This window comes from Gopherus evgoodei, chromosome 7, assembly GCF_007399415.2.
Source record: "Gopherus evgoodei ecotype Sinaloan lineage chromosome 7, rGopEvg1_v1.p, whole genome shotgun sequence".
Taxonomy (NCBI): domain Eukaryota; kingdom Metazoa; phylum Chordata; order Testudines; family Testudinidae; genus Gopherus; species Gopherus evgoodei.
Genome location: NC_044328.1, coordinates 15,202,127 through 15,226,806, shown reverse-complemented (window position 1 = coordinate 15,226,806; position 24,680 = coordinate 15,202,127). Strand labels below are relative to the sequence as shown.

General features: G+C 41.9%; 1 protein-coding gene across 3 annotated transcripts in view; it reads right to left on the bottom strand.

The window, feature by feature from the left end:
- The window catches only part of ENO4 (enolase 4), a 32,510-nt gene extending 8,178 nt beyond the window's left edge, over positions 1–24,332 (bottom strand). For 2 of the 3 annotated variants that reach the window (XM_030570858.1, XM_030570859.1), the window contains exons 1-8: positions 24,161–24,332; positions 19,506–19,634; positions 15,786–15,976; positions 12,912–13,057; positions 10,635–10,804; positions 10,219–10,350; positions 8,258–8,323; positions 1,207–1,374 (exon numbers count right to left, since the gene is read on the bottom strand). In XM_030570858.1, coding sequence (XP_030426718.1) covers positions 1,207–1,374; positions 8,258–8,323; positions 10,219–10,350; positions 10,635–10,804; positions 12,912–13,057; positions 15,786–15,976; positions 19,506–19,634; positions 24,161–24,322 — 1,164 coding nt within the window. In that variant the 5' untranslated portion in view covers positions 24,323–24,332. Of the gene's footprint in view, positions 1–1,206; positions 1,375–8,257; positions 8,324–10,218; positions 10,351–10,634; positions 10,805–12,911; positions 13,058–15,785; positions 15,977–19,505; positions 19,635–24,160 lie in introns of those variants that run through there. The other variant, XM_030570860.1, reaches the window with a different exon arrangement.
- Positions 24,333–24,680: the final 348 nt, after the last annotated feature.

Below are 24,680 nucleotides of genomic sequence, written 5' to 3'. Positions count from 1 at the left end.
ACAGAACAGGTATTTGAGTACATCTACGCTGCAAGAAAAACAAAAACAAAAAACCTGCAACAATGAGTCTCAGAGACTGGGTCAATTCACTTGAGTTCACAGGGCTTGTGCTACGGGACTAAAAATAGCAGTGAAGACATTCTTGCTCAGGCTGGAGCCTGGTTCTGAGTCTCACCCCCCTCACTGGGTCTCAGAGCTCAGGCTTCAGACCCAGCAGGAACACCTAGACTGCTATTTTTACCCTGTAGCACAAGCCCACATCTGAGACTCGCTGCTGCAAGTGTTTTTGTCATTTTTACAGAGTAGATTGTACCCTACACTTGATGTGTGTATAGCGTTAAAGCATAACAGGTGTTGTACAATAAAATACAGGGTCGGGGGGGGGGGAATAGTGTGAATGGATTACAGCAGGAATCCATTGCTTTGCAGAATATGAAGATATTTAGACATTTAAAGACAAAGTGAGTGGTGGAAGCTAGGCATATAATCTGCATACTGATATGAATGAAGTTTAGATCATAAGTGAAATGAATTTGGCTTGCTTGATTTAACTAGTAGTGAATATTTATCCATTAAGCATTGCTAAATTGACAAGGATTGATCAGAAAAGTTCTCAAATAAAGAAAAATAGGAGTAACGCTGGCTGGCAGAATTAGCCTTTCAGTGTTTTAAATTCTAAAGGCCACCCCGTGAATAATGGGCCACACCCCACATGAAAAGGGATGGATGATTTAGCCACAACTGTCCCAAGTGTCTCTAAAGCAAGCCACAGCTGCTATGCCAGGTCATATAACAGTGTGCCTTGCTCCACACAAGGTTTTATTCCTGGGTACCCATTCTGTTAGTAGGTACGGGTATGTCTCACCACACTAGCTTGTCCCTTGTTCTCCATGTTCATGTGCAGAGAGGTCACTACAGAGCTCTGCTGCACAGTACACAAGGGGATGAGACAACTGAGTGGTCTCCCTGAGGCTTGCTCCCCTTCCACTCACCCATACATTTTTCGCTGTTTTGGATGGTGCCACACCACAGGGGGCTACATGTTCAAAGCCTCATGTATCGGGGCAGGGGACTTGTCTTTGTTGTATGGTGTACACTGCCCAACACAATGCGGTTGTGACATCTATGTGCTACCGCAAAACAAATAAGAAACAATAAGCAATCACTTTAAAATCAGTTAAAGAAGAGATATTAAAAATAACTTACATAGTCCATCAATTCATGAGCAGCACAGTTTATTGCTAAATGTACATCTGTTCCTAGTTCCAGACCTAGATTCCTGCAAGCTGTTTGCAGTAAGATCAGAGGTTGTTCCAGACTATCGCACCCTGTTATTAAGCACCCCAAATGGGATATTCTCTTTAAAACTGATGGCTGGAAATAAAACAGAAACAATGTCTGTATTAACATATATATATATATATAGCTACAGGACAGTAGGATTTCAGTCAACCTCAGCTCAGAAAAATATAATGTTCTCCCTTCACAACTGATACTGAAAACCTTATGGACAATACCCTATATAAGGAGAGGTTACCAAAAGCTGGTCCATGGAAGGAAGGCTAGTCTGTGGAACTATGGCTGGTCCCAGGGTTCTGACTCACTTGTTTCCAGCTGCTATAGTTCATTAAAAGACCACCAAAATACTGTAAAAGCTCTCTTAATATTGCCTTTCCACATAAGCAAATTTTGTAATTGCCAAAAGTCTGTTATGAAATTACAAATGGAAGTTGGTCTGCACATCTGAGATTGCCTTGTGGATCCCCTCCCCAGCAATCTCCATTAAGAAGTGGTGCATGCTATGAAAAAGTTTTCCTTGCTGTAGATTATGCCTTTTCAACACAACTGTTTCCTTTTCCTTCCAACTATCATTTAAATTTTAAACTCACTTCCCACTCAGTTATCCTTGTCCGTTACCCCAACGTGATGCCATTGGAACGTTCAAGAGGTAGTACAGCTCTTTCAAGCCTTCATGAGGAAACAAATTGTTGCAGGAAATATAGCTATGTTATGGTCTTTATCGTGTTGAACATCGGACAAAATGTTTCTCATGTGGGAATATACTAGCCGTAAACAGATTTGTACTAAATCAAGTGTTTCAGCTTTGCTTTGGTGCTTAATCAGCTACAAAAATTGTGTTGCTTTATAAACTCTACTGCTATGAATGTTATGTAATAAATATAGCTGTGTTAGTCCCCGGATATTAGAGAGACAAGATGGGTGAGGTAATATCTTTTATTGGACTGACATCTGTTGGTGAGACAGACTAGCTTTCGAGCTTACATAGAGCTCTCCTTCAGAGACCTCATGGGACTATGTCTATGTAATAAATGATTCTTTCTTAACAACAGGTGTATGAACTTCAGGCTCTCCCGGCTCTACCCTGATGCAGAGCCTTTGTACTACAAATTCATTTGTGAGTGCTCTGTCCCACAATGGAATTTGGACTCCATATGCAGTAGCCCCTGCTTATCAGCAGGTTACAGCATGTACTACTGAATATACTAGCAAGTACAGCTGAAATCTTAGACTGGTAAATTGATGCTACCACCTAAACAGATTGAGCACAGCTGATCTGAATAACTACAATAGCTGTAGACCTGGGATTCTAAAGAATGACATCATGACGTTGCTAAGGTAACTCAGCAGAACTGGGTTCCATTGAGGAAGAAGTTAGTTGGAAGGTGACAGTGTCTCTGCCTAAACTCAAGAGATCTTGAAGGAGTAAGACCCATAAGAAGGAGCAGAAGACTAGCTACAGGGACTGAGTTGGGGACCTTCTCTCAAATATAAAATTTGGAAAGATGGGTACAGTTCAGATTACTGTGAGATAGAGAGTCTTGTACCAGGATGGAAGAAGTGAAAAGGCAATTTATTTCACTCATAGTTATCTAGATACAGCATTAAGATGAGAATATGATCCTGGAATGGATAGTGCATGAGTGAAGCAGTCCACCTGAATGCTATCATATTCCCAGAATAAGGCTTAAGTTTGTATTTTCATATGATTTCTCTAAATAGTTTCTTTTCAATTTCTTTATTTTTGCTTCCTCCTGAGGCCTGGTCTACATCTAAAACTTATGTTGACCTAGCTATGTCACTAAGAGAAGTAGTTAAACTGACCTAAGCCCCAGTACAGATACTGCTAAGGTTATGTCTATGCTGCAATCAGACACCCACAGATAGTCTGTGTCAGCTGACTTGGGCTCACAGGGACTGGGCTTGCAGGGCTGTTTAATTGCGGTGTAGATGTTCAGGCTTGGGCTGGAGCCTGAGTTCTCAGACACTTCAAGTGAGGAGGGCCGCAGAGCTCAGGCTCCAGTACTAGCCCAAATATCCACACTGCAGTTACACGGTCCCTTGGCCTGAGCCCTGCAAGCCTGAGTCAGCTGATGCAGACCAGCCACTGAGTTTTAATTGCAGTGCAAACATACTCTACATTTATGGAAAAATTATTCCATCAACCTAGCTACCACCTCTTGAAAGGATGGATTAACTACAGGGGCAAGAGAAAATGTCACTGTAACAAGTGTCTATACTGGGGTAGGCAATCTATGGCACGCATGCCGAAGGTGGCACGTGAGCTGATTTTCAGTGGCACTCACACTGCCCAGGTCCTGGCCACCGGTCTGGGAGGCTCTGCATTTTAATTTAATTTTAAATGAAGCTTCTTAAACATTTTAAAAACCTTATTTACTTTACATACAACAATAGTTTATATATTATAGACTTGTAGAAAGAGACCTTCTAAAAATGTTTAAATGTATTACTGGCATGCAAAACCTTAAATTAGAATAAATAAATGAAGCTCGGCACACCACTTCTGAAAGGTTGGCGACCCCAGGTCAATACTATGAGACTATCGCAGTACAGCTGCAATGCCGAAGCTGTGCTGTTGTACCATCTGTAGTGTAGCCAAACCCTTTGACATCCGTCTCATATTTCATCCTTGTGAACTGTTTAAGTAAAGCAAAAAAGTAGTCTAAAATTCATCTGCCCTAGAAAACAGGCTATGTTTGAACCAGGATGTAACAGGGACTCAGTCTTGAACTGCTATAGGCTAAATGAGTGCCTGCTAGCATTGCGTTATATACAGACACAAAGAAACAAAACATAGAAGTCCCTTATATGAATGATTTAAATTACTTAAAACACTGTGCTTTTTGATAAAATAGTATATTGACATTTCATTCATTATGAGGATTTATATACTGCACAGCCAACTCTCAAAATACCATTTTACCAACCACTTCAGGCTAAAAAAGAATTAAACCAAAACACCCTTCTATATTAAGCAAAAGTCCCAAAACTTCAGTATAACAATCCTCACCCCAAAATCCATTGCTATTTTAATAGCTTTGATTTTAATTGTTTACTACTTTCAGAGGGGTGTGGTAAATCAAAGGTAGAGTGGTTTCCCAGGTAATTGTGCTGCCAGGGATAGGAAGCAACACACAGGGACAATCTTTACATGCAATTGTCTCAGTAATCTATGTAGTGAGAGGGTCATGCTCTCTGCCTCCTCACTGGCCTCCCAAATCCCTCCCCTATGCATATGATGCATCGGGGTCTCCATGTGATAAACCATGTGGAGTACCCCCTCACGTTTTTTGGGGGGGAGAGGAGGCAGTGTTAGCTAACAGAATCCAAAAAACACTTCCTATTAGATTATACAAAATGTGTCCTATCTGGAATTTAGAAGTCTTGACTTTGACCTTTTAAAGTGGCCACTGTCAATGAACATTTTAGAACGTAGAATGTTTGGGCTTCCTGTTGTTCATAATAATCCTCTGGAAGCTTAAAACTAAAATCTATTTTCTTACCGGAGCTTTTTTCACTGCACTACGCGCGCTGCCTTTTTACTGTCTGTTAGCTGAGGGTTGGACTGTTGGCATTGAAGAAAAGCAATGAAGCAGTTTTGTTTGGGAAAATCCAAGAATTACATAATTATTTCAGGGAGAGAAAAGAAAAAAAAAGAGTTGATCAACTTTGATCTCATAACATTAAGTGCACTCCTTTAGGTTAGAAAACAATTTGGAAAACACAGAAGAGGAGTATTCTGTGTACAATACAAAGTAATGATGTTGTTTTATTACCACACAATAACTCATCTCCAAATGTTCATTTCAATGAAGAATGTGCATTGCTGCTTTTTCCAGAGAATTTTCACTTTGTGTGCCAACTGCATATGTGCTCCCAAAAGTGTGGATCTGGACTGACTACGCACATGAAGAATAACTAGGGCCCCAATCCTGAAAAAATGTATGCACACACTTTATACTTTGTCAATAATCCTACTGACTTCAGTAGAACTATTCTGCGTGTAAACTCTGTGAAGTTGCAGGATCAGAGTCATTTCTTTTATATTGTACTTATGCTGGAATGTAGTTCCTTCTTAATGCAGTTTTTTTGTAAGGATAATGGAATAGCTGGTTATCTCGTGTTTGTGAAAATGTTCCATTCTACATTTCTGATTAAAGTTCAATGTCACCAAACGGGGTGGGTGTGTGTGTGTGTGTGTGTGTGAGAGAGAGAGAGAGAGAAGAGATGGCAAAATACATTGTTAACGCACTTAAGGTTGCATGGCTCATGCCCTTCCAGAATGTCAAGTGCAGAGAAACTAAAATTTCTGAAAACCAGGAAATACAGAGGTAAGATAAATGCCCCCTAGAGCTGACAATACCCACTGGAAACTATCTGCATGCACTCCAGCTGCATTCACTGTGTAGTGTAGCTGTACTAAGTGGTGGAGGAATAAAATTGAGTAGCTTGGAACAGCTGATTTTTATATGATTTTTATATGAAGAGATCTGGGTCTGAGTCCCCTCATGTATGTTATCAAAGCAGAGAGGTTTATGGGTAACTTGAGGTTCCAATCTGCATCATTTCAATACAGAATTGTGTAGGTTACGTCAGTAGCAGGACACTAGAGTCTTCTTGCCATGGGTATTGACAGTCGAAAGGTGAGATATGAAAGAACTCTGTGGGTTTAATGTTGGAAGGGGAAAGTATAGGCTTAGGTGGTATCTTATCTGCAAGTGTGAAGAAGCTGTAAAAGGGTGGGAAGCGATTTGTTAAATTTGACAAGTGTGATACACTGTCAGGAGAGTAGGCTGTGTGTTTGAGCATAGGGCAAGTCGAGGTAGCACTTGGGAGTGTTTGTATTATGGGCACCACTCAGAGAGAGTAGAGTTAAGGTTGCATCAGCATTTACCCGAACTCTTATTTCCTGGCTTTCAGACATTTGAGTTTTGCTGAACTTAATGTTCTGGAAGTGCATGAGATATCATCAGGCAACCTTAACTCTGTTTAAAAAAATTAGAAAATGGCAATAAACTTCATTAACGCAAAGAAAAATGTTTGTTGGTAGATGTTTGTGTTCATTCAGACAGTTTTAGTTTTCACCTAGGTTTGTAATCGATATGCTTCTGTGGCTAGGTAATAATTAAAAAAACCCTAGTTTTATATGGTGCTTTCCATCGGTAGACCTCAAAGAAATTTACGTCATTATCCCCATTTCACAGATGGGAAATTGAGACACTGAGAGGTGAAATGACTTGCCAGCAGTCTCCCAGCAGGCCAGTGGCAGAGCTAGTAATAGTCCCAGTCCAGTAGTCTTCCCACTAGGTCACATAGTTGCAATGTGATTCCTCATAGCTCCTCCCCCATTCCGTACATTTTATTGTCATGGAATAGGGATATTGTTGTGCTTTGAAATGTTTGCAATATGTAGTTGCTACCAGGGCCAGTCACAGAAAACTCATCCATGGTCTATGTTCCCAAACCTTGATAGTTTTAATGCATGGTGGTTACAATAACTTTAAGAGTTTGAGAGACCTGTGTGTTTCACTCATTCTCCACCCTTTATCCCACCATTCCTCACAACATAAAGCCCCTCCACCAATATTTCCAGCTTCCCATCCGATCCCATTAAGCCATTAGTTGGCACTTCAGAAGCCAGAAGTTGCTCCTTGCTATCTCCTGCTCTGTGCTGCTGCATGCACATATCACAGGCAGCAGCTTACTGGAAGGTGGCACACCAGCTTAGTTATATAGCCCAAGCTGCACTAAGCTAGGCCCTCACACCCATTACCCATCCCAAGCTGGGACTCTGCCCCTGCTTCAGTCAAGCTTCCCCAGCCATGCCCCAAGTCCACCCAATTCAACCCTCCTCCAAACTGGGCTCCCTCCACCACACGCTCTGGCTAGCCCTTCCCATCCCCGCCCACTCCACACAGACTCATAGACTCATAGACTCTAGGACTGGAAGGGACCTCGAGAGGTCATCGAGTCCAGTCCCCTGCCCTCATGGCAGGACCAAATACTGTCTAGACCATCCCTGATAGACATTTATCTAACCTACTCTTAAATATCTCCAGCGATGGAGATTCCACAACTTCCCTAGGCAATCTATTCCAGTGTTTAACTACCCTGACAGTTAGGAACTTTTTCCTAATGTCCAACCTAAATCTCCCTTGCTGCAGTTTAAGCCCATTGCTTCTTGTTCTATCATTGGAGGCTAAGGCGAACAAGTTTTCTCCCTCCTCCTGATGACACCCTTTTAGATACCTGAAAACTGCTATCATGTCCCCTCTTAGTCTTCTCTTTTCCAAACTAAACAAACCCAATTCCTTCAGCCTTCCTTCATAGGTCATGTTCTCAAGACCTTTAATCATTCTTGTTGCTCTTCTCTGGACCCTCTCCAATTTCTCCACATGTATGATATGTATCTTAACTACTCATTTTCTGGATTTCAGGGAAAGGGGCTCAGACACCCAAAGCTGAGCAGGGTCCCCCAGATCCCAGAATACACAGCCAGCAATGGTGTAGAGCTGAGGTGCAGAGCTCCACCATAGTCCAACATGTACACAAAAGGACTGACAAGCCCCCAGTTCCCTAAACCCCCAACTTCCTCTGCTACCCCTCATGTTCTACAACCCCACCTGTCTTTTCCCTTCCCACCCTCTCAGTTCTGACCCTCTCCTCCTGAGTTGAGCCCCCAAGCCCTCTTCTCTTCCCTTCCCTCCACTCATTTCCATTTCTCTCTCCTCCCCATAATAACCCCATCCCTCACAGCAGATCCAACCCTCTCTTCCCTTGTTACCACTTACTCTTGCACCCGTCACCCCTTCCCTCCCAGCGAGCACTCACACATGTAATTTATTTTCTTTAAAAAAAAAAATAGTTACAGCACCTTCTAAGTACTCTGCTACATTTAGACTACATAGCTCAAAAACACCCTTGATATTTATCTTACCCCTTTGCTTACAGGATCCAGCAATCTCATCATTTGTTTCTGAATCTCCAGAAGCCTTTCAATACCCTTTAAATTAAATAACAACAGTCATCCAAAACAGAATTATTATTTTGGATTAAGAATGTAAATAAAAACATTAAAGAATTTTCTTTTATTTAAAAAAAAAAGTAGATCCTGATGCACACATTCCAGTGGAACTTTTTATCCTATAGGTCTGATTAGCATACACAAAAATCACAAACTATCCATGCCCTTCTGATCTGGTCAAGCTTCTCCAATGTTAGAGGGCCAGTAGCACTGGTGCTAGGACCAATGATTCCTTGTCTTGCTGAATGGGAGTAGGCAGAACCCTAAGAAGAACCGTACTTGAATTAACAACCAGCAGCCACATTGGTCTGCCCCCTTAAGAGCTAAGAGGAGGGGAAAAGCTAGATGACTGCCCCAAAACTCAAAAAGTGATGCAGGCACCAGGAAAGAAGGCTACTGGACTATGCTCCACCCCCATATAACTTCAGCTAAGGGGATGTGCTGAGAAAAAGAGTCCCTAGTGGATAGGATCACAAGCTTGTTGAGGTGATGGTATTCAGGGATCAAATATCATCTGTATATCTGCCCATGCCTACTAATCAGCACTTCCCTAGATCTATTTATGTAAAGGCTTGTCTATACAGGGATACTCTGGTAAATTAATCTGAATTATGTTTTAAAGTGGATTAGTTAAACTGCATGAAACCCCTGGGTGGACGCTCTTATTCAGAATTAAAATGGTCTTAATTTGCTTTAGAGTAATTCACTTTCTGAATCAAAATGTCCATCCAGGGTTTTAATACAGTTTAACTAACCTACTTTAAATTCACACTTTTAGTTAATTTGGATTAATTTTTCTGAGTGTCTTTTTGTAGACAGATCCTATGAGATTAGCATCTAAGCACTTCAGAAACACTTATGTATTTATCTTCCACAACTCTGTGAAGTAGGAAAGTATTGTGATCTCCATTTTACAAGCAAGGAATGGAGGCACAAAGAGGTTAAACTCACAGAAGAAGGCTGTGACAGTCAGAAAATAAACCCGAATCTTGAATCATAGTCTATTACTTAACCACAAGACCATCCTTCCTCTTCAACTGAATAGGGAAAAGATTAACCCTCCCCCTTCATAAATCCTATGTCTTCATATTATGTTAATCATGCCTACACAGGTGCACTAGTGGAGGCAGAGGTCACAGTCGATAACATAACTACACAGAGGGCACACTATGCTTGCTACTGCATGTTGTAGCAAAGAATCTTGTTGCTCCCCCCTCAAGTACTCAGGAGGCAATAGGTTATGGTAACAATTATAAACAACAAGAGTAAAGCTCAGCTATTTTGTTCAGGTCACTGGCATACAAAACAGAAAGTACAGCTTTAATGTAGGCATCTTGTGCAGATACATTCTTTAATGCCAATACTGTTAAGCAAGTAAGGTGTTGACCAGCCTGCCCTTATCCACCCTTCCTGCCTTTTAATGGGTTTCTGTTTTTCTTTGCTTTCCCTTCTACATAGGTCCATTTTAAAAACAATTTGTTGGTAAAGATTTTTATATCTTATTGTGTTCTTTTCTTGGAGTCATCCTTTAACTGTGTCCTATGCACTGAATGATATGATTTATTACCTATGAATGGCAAGTTTCATTTTATACAAGCCTATTATGCTTCCATTTTATTACAAAACTCTGCTGCTGCTTTTAATTGAATTGATTCCTGTGATCCACTATATACATACTTTATATTTGGAGATCTGCAATATAAAACATTCCATATTCTAACCATTCAGTTCTGCAATAACATTTTGTTAAAGGAACTTTGCCCTCACCCCTAAACAGAAATAAGTAATCACTTTCTCAGGACTGTATCTAAAAGGTATGAGGTCAATAAATTATGATGTCATACAATTCAAGTGAAAATAGTAGCATACAGTACTTGTTTAACTGTTAACTCTGCGGGTGGTATGAGCATCACTTCTTTCATTAATTTCAGTTTTCCAGATGACGATTTCCCACAGCTCAACAGAGTGACCATTGGTAGCGGCATAGTCAACTCCTTAGGCAAATCCTGAAATTGAGAAAGCCATGTGAAAATAAGACTGTTTAACTCTTATTGTTTAACCAAGTGTTTTCTTCTTTATTTTCACTACAGATCTGATCCAAAGCCCAATGAAGTGAGTGGAAAGATTCCCTCCATTGATCTTAATGAGTTTTGGATTATGTCATATAAGTAGTCATCTGACAATGGATATCAAACTATACAGCTTTTCACTGAACATTCTTGAAGTACACAACTCTGGAACAGTGACTACAGCTGAGACAAAATAAAAAAACATATATATTGACAATTACCTGATCATGTTTCATCAATGCAAGATGTAGGTACAAAGGTGTGTTGTTAATGGTGGCACCAGTTTTAGCAACAGCAAGTGATAATCCTCCAATGGCTATGCTGCCACAGAGCACTGGTTCGATAGGTTCTGCAGGTGAGATTGGTTTCTCTGCAACAGAACTCTTCTTCCCTAATGTGATTAAGAATATTTACAAAATGTTTTCTTGGTTTAAAATTCAGTTGTGCACCTACAATATCAGCATCCTACAAATAAGTAAAATATTGCCATTTAAATGTTATGCATATTAACTGATGTACTAATACAATCTTAAGTATTAATCTGATGTGTATTTCAATTAATCAATGTATTTTTTGTTGTATCTTGCAGCTCTCATCACTTGGGATTATCTTGATCTGCAACTGCACAATGTATTCCACCTCCTTCTGATTTTAAATTCACTTCCTTCAGCTTGCTTTTAACCACTGATCTCTATATCTTATCTTTTACCCTTCTCTGTATTTAGATGCAATAATCTGGTCTATCAAGCTCCATACACAAAGCACGTTTTGCATGTTCTTTATTTGTTGTAAACCTCATCCCTCCCTTCCCTTCGTTCTCATCATTTTCTGCATTTATCTAGTTTACATTATAAGCTCACTGAGACAAAGTGCACCCTCTGTTTTCTGCTAAGCAACATTAAGTAGAAGAATATAGCACCCTTAAACCATGACCTGAAGGGACCAGATTTTCAAGTGTTCAACACTCACAATTTTTCAAAAGTGCTCAGCATCCAACGTATCTCCTTTGAAAATCTTATTTATTTTGGTTCCTAAATACATGCTCTTTTGAAAAATCTGACCCTTCATACAAGAATCACAGAGCAATTTTCAGTAACAAAATACATATGCAACAGAGTGCATTTATAGTATTGTAAGTGAAGATTCACCAAAATAGGACCTGAACTACATTTACAGCATATGATAGATTCTACACCATTTATACCTACAGGGTAAAGAGTAGCACAAATAGGGACGCAGTAAGTGAATGATCAAAAGCTAAAGCAAAGAGTTGTTTTGTTCTCCAAAGATTCTTTGTAGGAAACTGCTTTTTGTGCCACATGCAACCAGACAGAGTACATTCTAAAACCAGCTAATGGCAGTTGAGTATCTGCTACTGCTTCACGGTGAGTCAGTAGTCATATCCATTGACTTCTAATAGCCAAAACTGGCTTAAATAAGTGTAATTTTTTCGATTTTTACATTCAGCAAGAAATCAATGATAACTATTGAAACTAAATAGTCAATGACAGTGGGGTATCAAAACCCACTAAAACTACTGTGTGAAGCAAAAGATGACATCTGAGAATGGACATAACTGTGGATAGCATATCTAATAATCTACGTTGAAAAGTAGATGTATATTTGCATTAATGTGCACATCTATAACACAATATCAAGAAATTACACTGATCTTACAACGTAAGTAAGAAGACACGAACAAGATAAACATGATGAGGCAGCAGCAGCAGAGGTAATGGCTCACTCCCCAGTTCCACAGAAAGAAGATAATAGAAAGGAGGCCCTTTCTCTGAGGAAGGTCGCATGTAAGTACTCTTGCTCCTTACTTTTGCCCATATATTTATTACCTTCGGTCTCTACCACCCATTTTCCTTTGCTCATACCACTTCCTCTTCCCTCTCTCCTTCGTCATCTTTATTCTTTCTGCTTTTCCTCTCCACACTGCCTGATTCCCTCTTCATAGACCCCTCCCTTTCCCTCCGTATTCTGTTTGCCTTCTTACCTCCATTCTTCCCCCTTTCTTCATTCCGTTTCTGTGTTCCCCAATATCTCTTCTCTTCCCCCATTGTTTTTCTCCCCGTCTTCATTCCACTCGCATTTTCCTGTTTATTCCTATGGTTCCCACTTCCTCCCCCATCATTTTCATTCACATTCTCCTCCATTCCCATTCCCAGGATGAAGAGTACAGCTAGGCCAATCACAACCTGGAAAGAGGCTCCGTTACACTATCCCATGTGGTTGACTGAGCCTACTTTGTTCTCTTCTCCCCCTCTCCCAAGCTTTGCAGTGGAGATGACTTATCCTTGCTGACTGTGACTGGTGCTCTGGGAGAGAGGAACTGCAGCTAGTGGCCAGGAAGGAGGTCTGGGATACAGCTACAAAAGGACTGTAGTGAAGCATTGCTACCCTTCAGTGCTCATTGGGAGCTACAGAAGGTACACTAGCATCTTTATTGATTACTATCTTGCAAGAAATATCAGAAGAAAATCAACTAAAACCTAATTTGACTCCTTTTTTTTTGCCAGATGGTGTTACAGCTGATAAAGCTGGAACATATGCAGGTGCAGAAATTGCTGCTTCTTGTTCTTCCTTTTCAATTGCCTTTCTTTCTTTTTCTTCTTCTACCTTCTTTGCAAAGTATTCACTGATGGGAAAAGAAAAGGCATAATGATTAGTTGCTGTTAAGGATGATTCCCCACTCTGGCACTTTGAGTGCAGAAGGTGGGGGCCTGCAAGGATTCTAAAAATTAATACTGGTGACTCCAGGCTTGCATTAAACTCCTAAGGTTACAGCTTCTCTCTGACCTTGGATGTGTAGATGCTGCCACCATCCAAATGCAAAAAAAAAACAAAAACTCTTTTGAGAACACAGAAAGGCGCACTTGGGAATTCCTTCCTGTGAGGTACCCTCAAGTACTTTCACACCCAACTCCGGGGAAGAGCTAAGAAAGAAAAACAAAGGAAATCAGCTGTTGCCACCAGCTAATTAAACAACATATGCACAAATCTCTTAGGGACACAAAAATCCAATCCTGTTCTTAAAGAAGGTAAATTTTATTAAAAATAAAGAAAATACATTTGGAACTTGGGCTTTTTGCTAGATCAAAAAAATTTTTTTTTTAAATTAACAATCAAGATAACTCTCTTGAGGTTCAGCTTAAAGGTTACAAGAAAAACAAAAGCACCTGGGGTTAGCACAGAGGAGTCAGTAAGAAATAAAACAAATAAACTAATCACATCTTCCTAGACCGCCCCTGACTTACTTACATATCTGGGGTTTCAGATAAGCAATCTCTAAATATGGTCTGATGCTTTTTCATACCTGGCTTAAAGCTTCCTACATCATAGCCCAGCCCGGTTCCTGCTCTGTGTCTCCTCTTTCCGGAGAACAGCAACAAATAGATAAAGGGAAAGTTTTTTCCCAATCTTAAAAAGTTCTAGCCCTCCCATTGGCTCTTTTAGTGAGGTACTCGCTCCCTTTTTTACCTATGTTTTTTTTTAACTCTTTACAGGTAAAGCAAGTAGAGAACAGCTACCAAGAGGGATCTTATAGCTAACTAGCTGGGTTTCCATAAAAGGAAGCTACCTTCCACCTTCATTTATCACAGTTGCTTAGGAATATTCTTAGGTAAATGAGGAGCAGGCATGGGCTAGTGGGCAAAGCACATGCTGGGAGATGAAGTAAGATCTATTCATGGTTCTGCTGCTGACTCCTCGTGCGAACTTGGGAAAGTCAATAAACTTATTTGTGCCTCAATCTAGCCATCTCTAAAATAGGTTTAATAATACACATCACAAAGGGATGTTATAAAGCTTAATAGATATGTACTTTGAAAACTTTGGACAGAAGTAACAGAAGGGCAAAGTATACATATTTGAATAAGGGTGGCAATGCTGTTTAGTAATTAAACCTCATTTTTCAGCTATTTCATATCCTATTGAATTGAAACTCAGAGGAGATGGCTTAGTGGTCTAAACAACTAGGTTGAAGTGCAAAAACACCTTCAAACCCAGCAAGATTGAGCCAGCTCTTTATCCTTCCAAGGTAAATAATGTGACCTCTACACAGAGAAGACCCTCAAAAGAAAGACTTATTTGTTTTGCATGGATATTAAAAATCCCATGACACTTTCCCAAAGTGTCAGAATTTGGCTTAATTTGCTTATCCAAAAGATCGTCTTTTTCTAGAGTTGAGCTCTGGTTATATGGCTGCTGCTTTAGAAGTGGCTGTATTTTAGCTGTTTGTATACAATGGAAGCAACATATAGAGCAGTGTTTTTCAAAGTGGGGTCACTGCTTGTGTAGGGAAAGCCCCTGGTGGTCCGGGCCAGTTTGTTTACCTGCCCCATCCACAGGTCCAGCCGATCACAGCTCCCACTGGCTGTGGTTCACCGCTGCAAGCCAATGGGAGCTGCTGGAAGTGGCAGCCAGTATGTCCCTCAGCCCACACTGCTTCCAGCAGCTCCCATTGGTCCACAGCAGCGAACCACAGCCAAAACACCTTTTGGGGCACTTCAAGTTAGCCTATATTTTTTTCTTACAAAGGACCAGATAAATGTTTTATAAATGGAAAAATATTACTATTCTCCACTGCTTCATAATTTCTCCAAGATCACAAGAAGTTTGTTTGGAAAAAATGCAAATGAACTTGATTACAGAATAGGTATTTTCCAAGGAAGCATAAAACAGAAATCAGAAACTTAAAACAGAAACAAAAGGAGGTTGATAATGATCCCAAGGTATGAGCCTTAGATATCCTCTCAGAGGGGCCTACTTTGAAAGAGTACTCCATCAAAACCAGAGATTTGTAAATACACTATGTACAAAATTAATCGCAGTGCTGAGGGCCCATGGAAGGCCACTTATGTCCTGCAGCACACTAGAGGATGTGGCCAAGCTGCTGGCTGAGTAAGATTCCAAACAAAGCTCCATGAGCTGCTGAGGGAAAGACCACTGGATCTGTACTACCGCATACTGAAATCAATGGAAAGACTCCCACTGACTTCAATGGTCAGTTCCTTACATGGATCCAATGTGGGGACTACGGCTGATATTACAGGTCATGTCCAAAATCAGAGTGTGTGTGTGTTGGAGGTGTATTCCTAACTCCCATCTTTGTATTCTGCACAATGCTGGTTTATCTGGATTTTGTGCAGGCTGGGATGAACTTCACATTATATAAATATACAGCACTGGAAATAATATAGTGCAAGGCTTCTAGTGGCAATAATATCCTAGAAATATTATGTAGAAAGAATTAGGAATAACAATAGAAAAAATATTGAGATTTTGCACGAATTATTTATTTACAATTATTTGCAGGAATTTGTTTTACTACAGTAAAAATCAGTGAAATAATATGCAAGACCTACCCAAGCAGCTCATCAGCTTTACACTGGTCAGCAGGTTGCAGGTCTCTAAGCATTTCATTCAGTGATCCATTTACCCATTCCAGGGCTCTATTAACAGTGTCATTTCTTTCGTTCTCATCAGCATCAATTGCTTCAGGAGAAGCACTGTCAAGGATTTCAGAGTGAGAAGAGACCACAATGGAACAAATGCTCTGCAAAATGATTGTGAAAAGCTTACAGACTCTTCCATTTCTAACTTTGAAATGTCACTTTAAAAGATTAAAATGATATAGGCTTAAACATATCCCCCCTCCCAGGAACTTAATTGATCCCATACTTCAGGCTTTTTCTTGGTTTCTTGTACTTCTGCACTTACAGCTTTCCATCTAACATTCTCAAACCATTTATGAATATTACTTATGTGTTAATTCTCCTGTCACATAATTTGTATACTCATTTTATAGGATGGTAAAGTAAAGTTCAGAGTGAGTTAGTGACTGACCCTGGGCCTGTAGATGTGATCAATGCCAACAGAATTTACACGCACATGGTGTGCCAGTCCAATTCCAATTCAGTGAGGCTCTGCATGGAGATTGGGATCAGATTATAGAATCTGGACCTAAAACAGTGACAGCACCAGGAATAGAACCCAGGAGTCCTAGTTTGTGTTTTAACCACTAGAATGCTATTTTCACTGTGAGACAAGGTGGGGGAGGTAATATCTTTTATTGGACAAACTTCTTTCGGTAAGAGAGAGAAGCATTCAGGTTACTCAGAGCTCTTCTTTAGGTCTGCTGAAGTATGAACGTCTCTGTGCAAGTTCGTGTTTTTCCAGATCTTTCAGCAATAGAAATTCTTTACAAATATTACTGACAATAGATTGCCAAATGTATAAAACAAAATTGGAAAAAAGATGACCATAGGTAACTTTAAAATTTTTTTTCAAAATCTCGCATCCATTTCCTCTTCTGAAATAAGCATCTGCCAAAATAAGTTTCATAAGTGTTATTTACCTGGCAATATTATAGGAAGATGTGGCTATAAATTACATTAACAACTGAGGGTGAATGACAGTATCAAACAAGTATAAATGCTGGTGAATCATGGTTAAGGATACAATTCTGTCACAGACGTCATGGATTCTGTGACTTTCTGGGACCTCTGTGACATCTTCTGCGGCAGAGCTAGAGCAGCTGTCAGCCCTGGAGCCACTGGAACAGCGGCCCCAGAATAGCTGGCGGTTGGCCAGCCCAGGCTTGCTGGAACAGCGGTCCCTGGCCCACTGGAGCAGCAGCTGGCATTGGATCAGTCCCTGTGGGGCTGAATCAGCCTCTGCCACAGGAGCAGCAGCAGGGTTGGAGCAGCGGAAAGCCCTGGCAGCACTGTTTGTGTCCCTCTATCCACCCGGGTATTTTTAGTACAAGTCAGGGACAGGTTGTGGGCTTCCATGAATTTTTGTTTATTGCCCACAACCTGTCCCTGACTTTTACTAAAAATACCCGTGACAGAATCTTAACCTTAATCATGGTACAAGGGCTGTCTATTGTTGCAGTCAAAAGTGTCATATAATGACAATGTGACCTTTAACATGAAGTCCATTTTGATCAGTGACTAATTACTGTGCATCCTTTACAGATTCCTAAGGATGATTGCATTAAGGATCAAAGAGCCCCGTGGCACCTTATAGACTAACACGTCTGACGAAGTGGGTATTCACCCACGAAAGCTTATGGTCCAATACATCTGTTAGTCTATAACAGCGTTTCTCAAACTGGGGTCACCACTTGTGTAGGGAAAAGCCCCTGGCGGGCCGGGTCAGTTTGTTTACCTGCCCTGTCCGCAGGTCAGGCCGATTGCGGCTCCCACTCGGTGCGGTTTGCCGCTCCAGGCCAATGGGAGCTGCTGGAAGTAACGGCCAGTATGTCCCTTGGCTCACACTGCTTCCAGCAGCTCCCATTGGCCTGCAGCAGCGAATTGCGGCCAGTGGGAGCCGTGATCGGCAGGACGTGCGGACAGGGCAAGAAAACAAACCGGCCCGGCCCACCAGCAGCTTTTCCCTACACAAGCAGCAACCCCAGTTTGAGAAACATTGGTCTATAAGGTACCACAGGACTCTTTGTTGCTTTTTACAGATCCAGACTAACACAGCTACCCCTCTGATACTCTGCATTAAGGATGTTAGACAAAATGAACCTTAAATACTTTTCAAACTGGATTAAAAAAATATACATAAATTGTCTCCTTTTCTGAGCATTTTCAATGAAGTAAATCATAGTTCTACTTCTAGGAGAATGTAAACAGCTACCATCTGTAGTGATGTAGAGAAATAAGATGGGTAAGGTAATATCTTTTATTGGATCAACCTCTCTTAGTGAGAGAGACAAGCTTTTAAACTTACACAGAGCTCTTCTTCAGTTCAGGGAGTATCACAGCTATATACACCGCTACCTTGATATAACACCACCCGATATAACATGAATTTGGATATAACACGGTAAAGCAGTGCTCCGGAGGGGCGGGGCTGCGCACTCCAGTGGATCAAAGCAAGTTCAATGTAACACAGTTTCACCTATAACGCGGTAAGATTTTTGGCTCCCAAGGACAGCGTCATATCGAAGTAGAGGTATATAAGATGGAACAGGTTGTTTAGCATAACTAGTTAATACATGTTTCAATGGACCATTCAAGGTGAAGGGTCTTCTAACATCCCTCCATTCATTGGGGGGAAGGGGGAAAAAAAAAGTAGCTTGGGGGTAGCGGGTTGTTAGTGGGTTATAGATTGTTGTAATAAGCCATAGATCCAGTGTCTCTATTCAGCCATCTATGAAACAACCCTGGATGCTAATGCGGAATAATGCTAACGTGAGGGGAACACGGCACTAGTCTTGAATTTCTGGAACACACAACAATATTCTGAATGGAGTGAAATATACATTTCCCTAAACTCACAGGGTGAAAACCCGTTCATTCACATGAACTGTGTTAATACTAGACTGCATGCTTTTTTTCTGAAATACAGTAGCGTAATAGGAAGAGAAAGATATGTAGCTCAAAACATATGAAGGAAAATAAATGAAGAGTAAAAAACAAGCAGAGCTATCTCCAAGAACAGCGACAGCCCTGATCCTGCAAACACATATATGTTTATGTTTATGCACATGAATAATTCTGTTGACTTCTGTGGGGCTACTGAGCACATGCATGAGTGTTTGTAGGACAGGAGCCTCATCTAGCATATTACCAGTGTAAGAAGACTGAGAAAGGTGCCATTGAGACATTTTAAAGAACGAAAAGCAAGACACAGAGCTCCAAAACTCATGTTATGCAGGGGGGATGAGTTAAATTAGGGTCCAAATGTGAGAAATGCTAAAAGCTATATCCTGTCACCACTGGAGTAAAGAGGAGTTTTTACGTATGGTTGCTGTGCCAGTATAACAGGGCAAGGACCACGGTACAATTATATGACAAAAGACAACATACATCAATGTAATATCAGATGTGGGTTACAAATTAAAATATAAACAAAGCATTATTATTCCGAAAAGAGTAAATGTAGTTAATTTTCAGCAGAGTTTTGGTACTTCTGACTTACAAAAGTAAATCATTCAGGAACTTGATCCACATTTAACTCCTCCATTTTGTCTCATTAATTAAAATGAGCCATCATTAACAATGGTGGAGATGAGCATCTCTCTGTAATGTTCTGTTAGGATATATAACAAAATAAGATGCAGCTCATACCTTCTCATGGTTTTTAACTGTGCAAAATATTTCCACTTCTAATGTTGGTCGACCAGTTCCATCAAGGACCTTCCTTCCAATTAATTTGCATATTACTGGAGGTTTTGAAAATTTAGAGAAGTAGTTAGCCTTGAAGAAGAGAGAGAGTTTGATTAAAAATATCAATTTCTGTGTAAATAATTCTTTCATTTTATGTTAGCATTAAATCCATCATTTGGTAAATCTATTTTTGCGTCTTGATATTCATCAGGATACTTTAGTATTCCTACTCCTACACTGTGTGCTTAAGAGCCAGCCACTCTAGAACCTAGAACCTAGTATACTTACTGCTGACAATCTATATAGTACTATTCATTTCTATTCAGGTTCATATTGTGACAGATATTACAGCCCTGTGCCATATATCTGAGGAATATTGTATTACATTTATGGATGGTTTATGTATGATTGTGTCCTACTTCATGGGGGAGGGTTACCACAGCTCCTCCAGAAATTTAAAAACAGTAGGAGCTGACTGCTCCTAGGATTATATGCAACTCCAAGACATACCACCCCTGGGGTGGTTTGCATATACTGTTTTAGACTGGGTTTTCCAGAGACTAGGAAACAAAGAAAGGGCTTTCAAAGAATGAGCTTGAATTCACCTGTGACCTTCCTTTTGATTCAGCAAATGGACAGGACTACAGATCCCAGGGGGACACCAACCCTGGAGGGAGGGGTTGGAAGAGTGTTGACCTATCTGGGCCCCCTAAGACTGATGGATGATTTCTCATATGTTTATTAATGAGCATGTCAGAACCTTCATTGTTTTTTATGTTTTCTCTGTGATGCTTTTACCCTAAGAATAAATGTGCTCGCTGAGAAAAAGCTGCATGGTAACTTGTAATTAGGCTCAGCAGGATTCAGTTTTAATCAATAACGGTCAGTAAACATCCATTTCAGCTGACACACTGCAGTTAACTGAAAAAAATATCAATTGGTACCAGACAGGACATCTGTAGGGATCTGGTGTCGCTGGCCCTTAAGCAGTGCAGGGAGCCCCTCTGCAACCTTGCTGTCATGGGAGTGAGTAAGCTGGTGCCAGCCAGAGAGGAGGCCACTCCACTGCTGAATGCCTCCTGTGGCAGTACAGGGAGCCCTCAATAGCCCTTGTGGCACTGGAGTGCTAAGAGACTCTGTTCTGCCTGCCACAAACGCAGCCTCCCCCACACTCTGTGCCTGCAGGGACTGGATGTCACCAACCCTGCAGCTCTGTTGTCACTGTAGCAAGGGAGCAGGGCCATGACACCAGTGATGCAGAGGGCCCCCTACATGGCCACATGACTGGTGACACCTGATCCCTGCAGGCACAAAGTGTAGGAGAAGGCTGTGGTTGTCCTGATCTAGAGAAGCAGAGACCATCAGCCAGAACTGCAAAGATGAGGATGAGCCCCAGCTATAGGGGACGCCATCCTGCTGCTGAACAGTTCCTGCTCAGGAACAGCTCCCACACCTCTGACTGGTGAGTGGGTGGGGTCGGTGACATCCAATCCCTGCAGACACAAGATGCAGAGAAGGATGTGGTTCTGGCTTGGAGTTGTTGTCCCTGGATATGGTTGTGGCTCTGTCCCTGGATGACAACTCTGCCTCATGGCCCTAGTCTGGCCTGAGCTCTGCTTTCCCTCACTAGGACCCCAGTCTTCCCTGCACCTTGTGCCTGCAGGGATCCAGTGCCACTGGCCCCTCAGCTATGCAGGGAACCCTCTGCAGCTCTGCTATCATGGCTCCATTCGCTCATGCACCAACCAAGAGTGTGAGAGCCATTCCCAGACAGGAACTGTTCAGTAGCAGGGTAGCTTCCCCGTGGCTGGGGCTCATGCTCCTCCTTACCAGTCCTGGCTGGGAGTCTCTACTCCAAATGTAAGGGGCCAGGACAACTGAAGCTTACCCCGTACCCTGCCTTGCACCCTGGGGTCTCTGACTCCTCAGCTTCACAAGGACCTCCTGCATCCCACTGTTAGCCCTGCCCTAATCTGAACACTGTCCTGCACAGCTGTTAAAATAAAAATAGTTAAATAAAAAAAATCTTAAAAATGCAAATTGATCATCAAAAAAATCTTAAATAAAAATCGATAATCCACAATTAGAAAAAAATAAACATTTAATTCTGCGAAGCTTTCTTGTAATCACTGGCAATACACTGTTCATAGCCCTCAGAAAGAAGCCAATGCACAGGTGCTGACTGTTAGACCAAATGGCTTGCTGAGGATATCAGTGTTTGGCAGGGGGTGTGCATCCTTAAAGCTCCTGGTCAGAAGGGTGTGGAACATGGGTCCCTGCCCAGAAACAAGTGATGGCTGTAAGACTGGGCAATCCTGGAGTGGACCATGGAGGAGGAATAAAGGTGCAGTTACTCCTGAAACTGACACACAAAATAAGCCCCTCACTGCCTGATGGCCCACCGAGGAGTTTCTGATGTTGCAGGTGTAGGGCACTCTGTCCTTGAATAAGCCATATTAAAAAAGACTGTACCTGTCTGTCTCTAGAAAGCAGAGGGGGAAAGGCAGAGGAGAAAGCCAACCTACTCCAGAACAACTTTGCTAAAGCCATTTGGAGGATGACTCACAGGCTCTGGCCTTAAAGGCGCATTAAATATCCGGTAACACTTCTTAATTTATTAGCTAACTGGTTAAGTAAATATTAATGTACAGTACTTTGAAGATGTAAAATGTTATAGATCCCATTTAAGCTCTAAGTGTTCCTGAAAAAAACACTATAAAACAATCCTGGCGGCTCAAAAAAGCCATCTTCCTTCAAAAAGAGGTTCTCATATGCAGTGCTATGCATACACTGTTACTGAGGGCATCATGTCTGCCACTTTTGCCTTAATTGTTGCATGCAGTGTGGTTGTAGCCATGTTGGTCCCAGGATATTAGACAGACAAAGTGGGTGACATAATATCTTTTACTAGATCAACTTTTGTTGGTCTCTTGTCTATCTCACCAACAGAAGTTGGTCCAATAAAAGATATTACCTCGCCTGCCTTATCACTTTTGCCTTCATAATAGAAGTTAATTAGAGGAAGAATGTTTCTAAGTTTATAGAGGAAGCAAATGAGAGATCTGACTTCAAGAAAAAGGATAGAGAAAAAAAGATTGTTTTGAATGCCTCTCTTGCCCAAGAGAAGCATTTCATTGTCTCAGCTTTTTTTCAGCTGAATATGTAGATAATATCACAAGCTGACTTGGTCAAGATGCCATAGGAATCCTTAGTTATTTACAGTTGAGTTCCATCTGTGTTAATATGTTAAATGCCCAAGAGGGAAAAGACAAGACTAAGAACTAAATCTTGTGGGTTTCTAAAGAGAGCTGGTCTTAGCAAAGAAGAGGAATCATCACCAAATCCAGGGAGTGATTTGTGAGGTGGGAATTGAACCATAACATGTGGAAACTAGAAACACCAGCATAGCTATGGATGCAATCCTGGTGGATAGAGTGGTACACAATGTGGGAAGCTGCAGTGAGGAGGCAGAGGTATACCTAACAAGTATCCTAAAAAAAAAAATCAACTATCACAGCATGATATAATCTTGTTTGATTTACTTTCTTTCTAGTAAAACATAATCTGGAACTAGTGGTCACACCTTATCAGGGAGAGTAATGAAACTTGAGGTCAACATGGAACAATGCAATGAATAATACCTGAGATGTAAGACTTCATTATCACAGACACATTTGTATAGGAGGAAGCATTGGAAGGCAATCTTTTTAAAACAGCTTCTAGAGTATGGAGTTGGCCATTCCACTATTATACTGATTGGATATTTTATTGGCCACACTAGTTCTCTGCTGCTGGCCAGAGCTTTGCTGAACAGCTGCAAGGTAAAGCTTGCCTGATTCTTGTCCATTTCACTGAGGCCCACAGGGATGAGAATACCAATAGTAGTGTGAAAACTAACCAGACTCCCTTTATCTTCATTCTTATGATGCGTGGCAGAGGTTTGCACAATAGTTGTGGCTGTAGGAGCATCTGCTTACAGTCTCAAAAGAAAATGCTTTGCAATCTCGTTAGTTCAATCGAGCTAGTTTAATGTGATTGAATAGCTCTATTAAAGGGGTCATCTAATACTGCCATTCCAGCAGTGACAACCCCAAGCATCCAAAAAACATGCCCCAGGCCTTAAACTGTGACAGATCTGTTTTAAGCTAAATAAAAGGAAGGGTTACTTTGTCCTCTGGTTTCTGGGCTGCTAGGGTGCAGGTAGGTCTCACTATTAAGCTTTGCTCCACAACCAAGAGGGCTGATCACTCTTTCGGTGGAGACTGAAATTGTCACCTAATCCCAAGAATCCAGGAGCTGGGGCTTTACGAAAAATAGCACAGAGCTGAGCCTGGCAGTAATGTCGTGCAAGCTGGTGCCCGCAGGCTCAAGCACTATCTCATGGAAAGGTCAGTCTGGTGGAGGCCAGGAGGCTGGGGGTAATTCTCTGCCCCTGCTAAGGGGGGTAAACCTCGTTCTCACTCCCTCCCCCCTGAGCAGAGCTCCTAGCCTCAACCTTACCCCGCCCACTTGTATTTGCGAGGGGGATTATGGGATCTGTCGGGGGGGGGCGGGGACAGCTCGTGCAGCGCCTGCGTATTAGCCGCTCTCCCCCGCTACTTGCGCCCGGTAGGTACCAGATGGCCGTAGAGGTCCGGAGGGCGCAGGTAGAACGTGGCGTTGAGCGCCTCCTCCAGCCGTTGTGGGACTTCGTTGCTCCGATAATACTCGGCCGCCTGGTGCCTGAGTTCGGGGAGGTGCCGCCGCCGCCGCAGCTCGCGTTCCCCGCCGGGCTCCATGGCGCCGTGAAGGCTGCTGCTAGGAGACGGAGCGCGTTCCCTCAGCGCCGACTTCTCGCGCGACGGTGGCCTTCCGCGCGCCCTCTGCGAGGAGTCGGGGGTCAGACCCCTCCCCCCTCCCTCAGCCTAGGGGCCGGGACGCCTGGGTTCTCTCCCCGCCTCCGCCAGTGAGCTGCTGTGTGGCCCTGGGCGAGTCACTTACCGGCGCTTCAGCTTTCCCCAGGAGCCAAAGGGGGTTGAGGGTATTTGCTCTGCCTCATAATGGCCTTTGGGCTACACGTGACTGGTGCGTAGAGGTGGCAGATGCCATGGGTGTGTGAACAGCTGGGAATTAATGGAGAGGATTGGATTTGCCCTG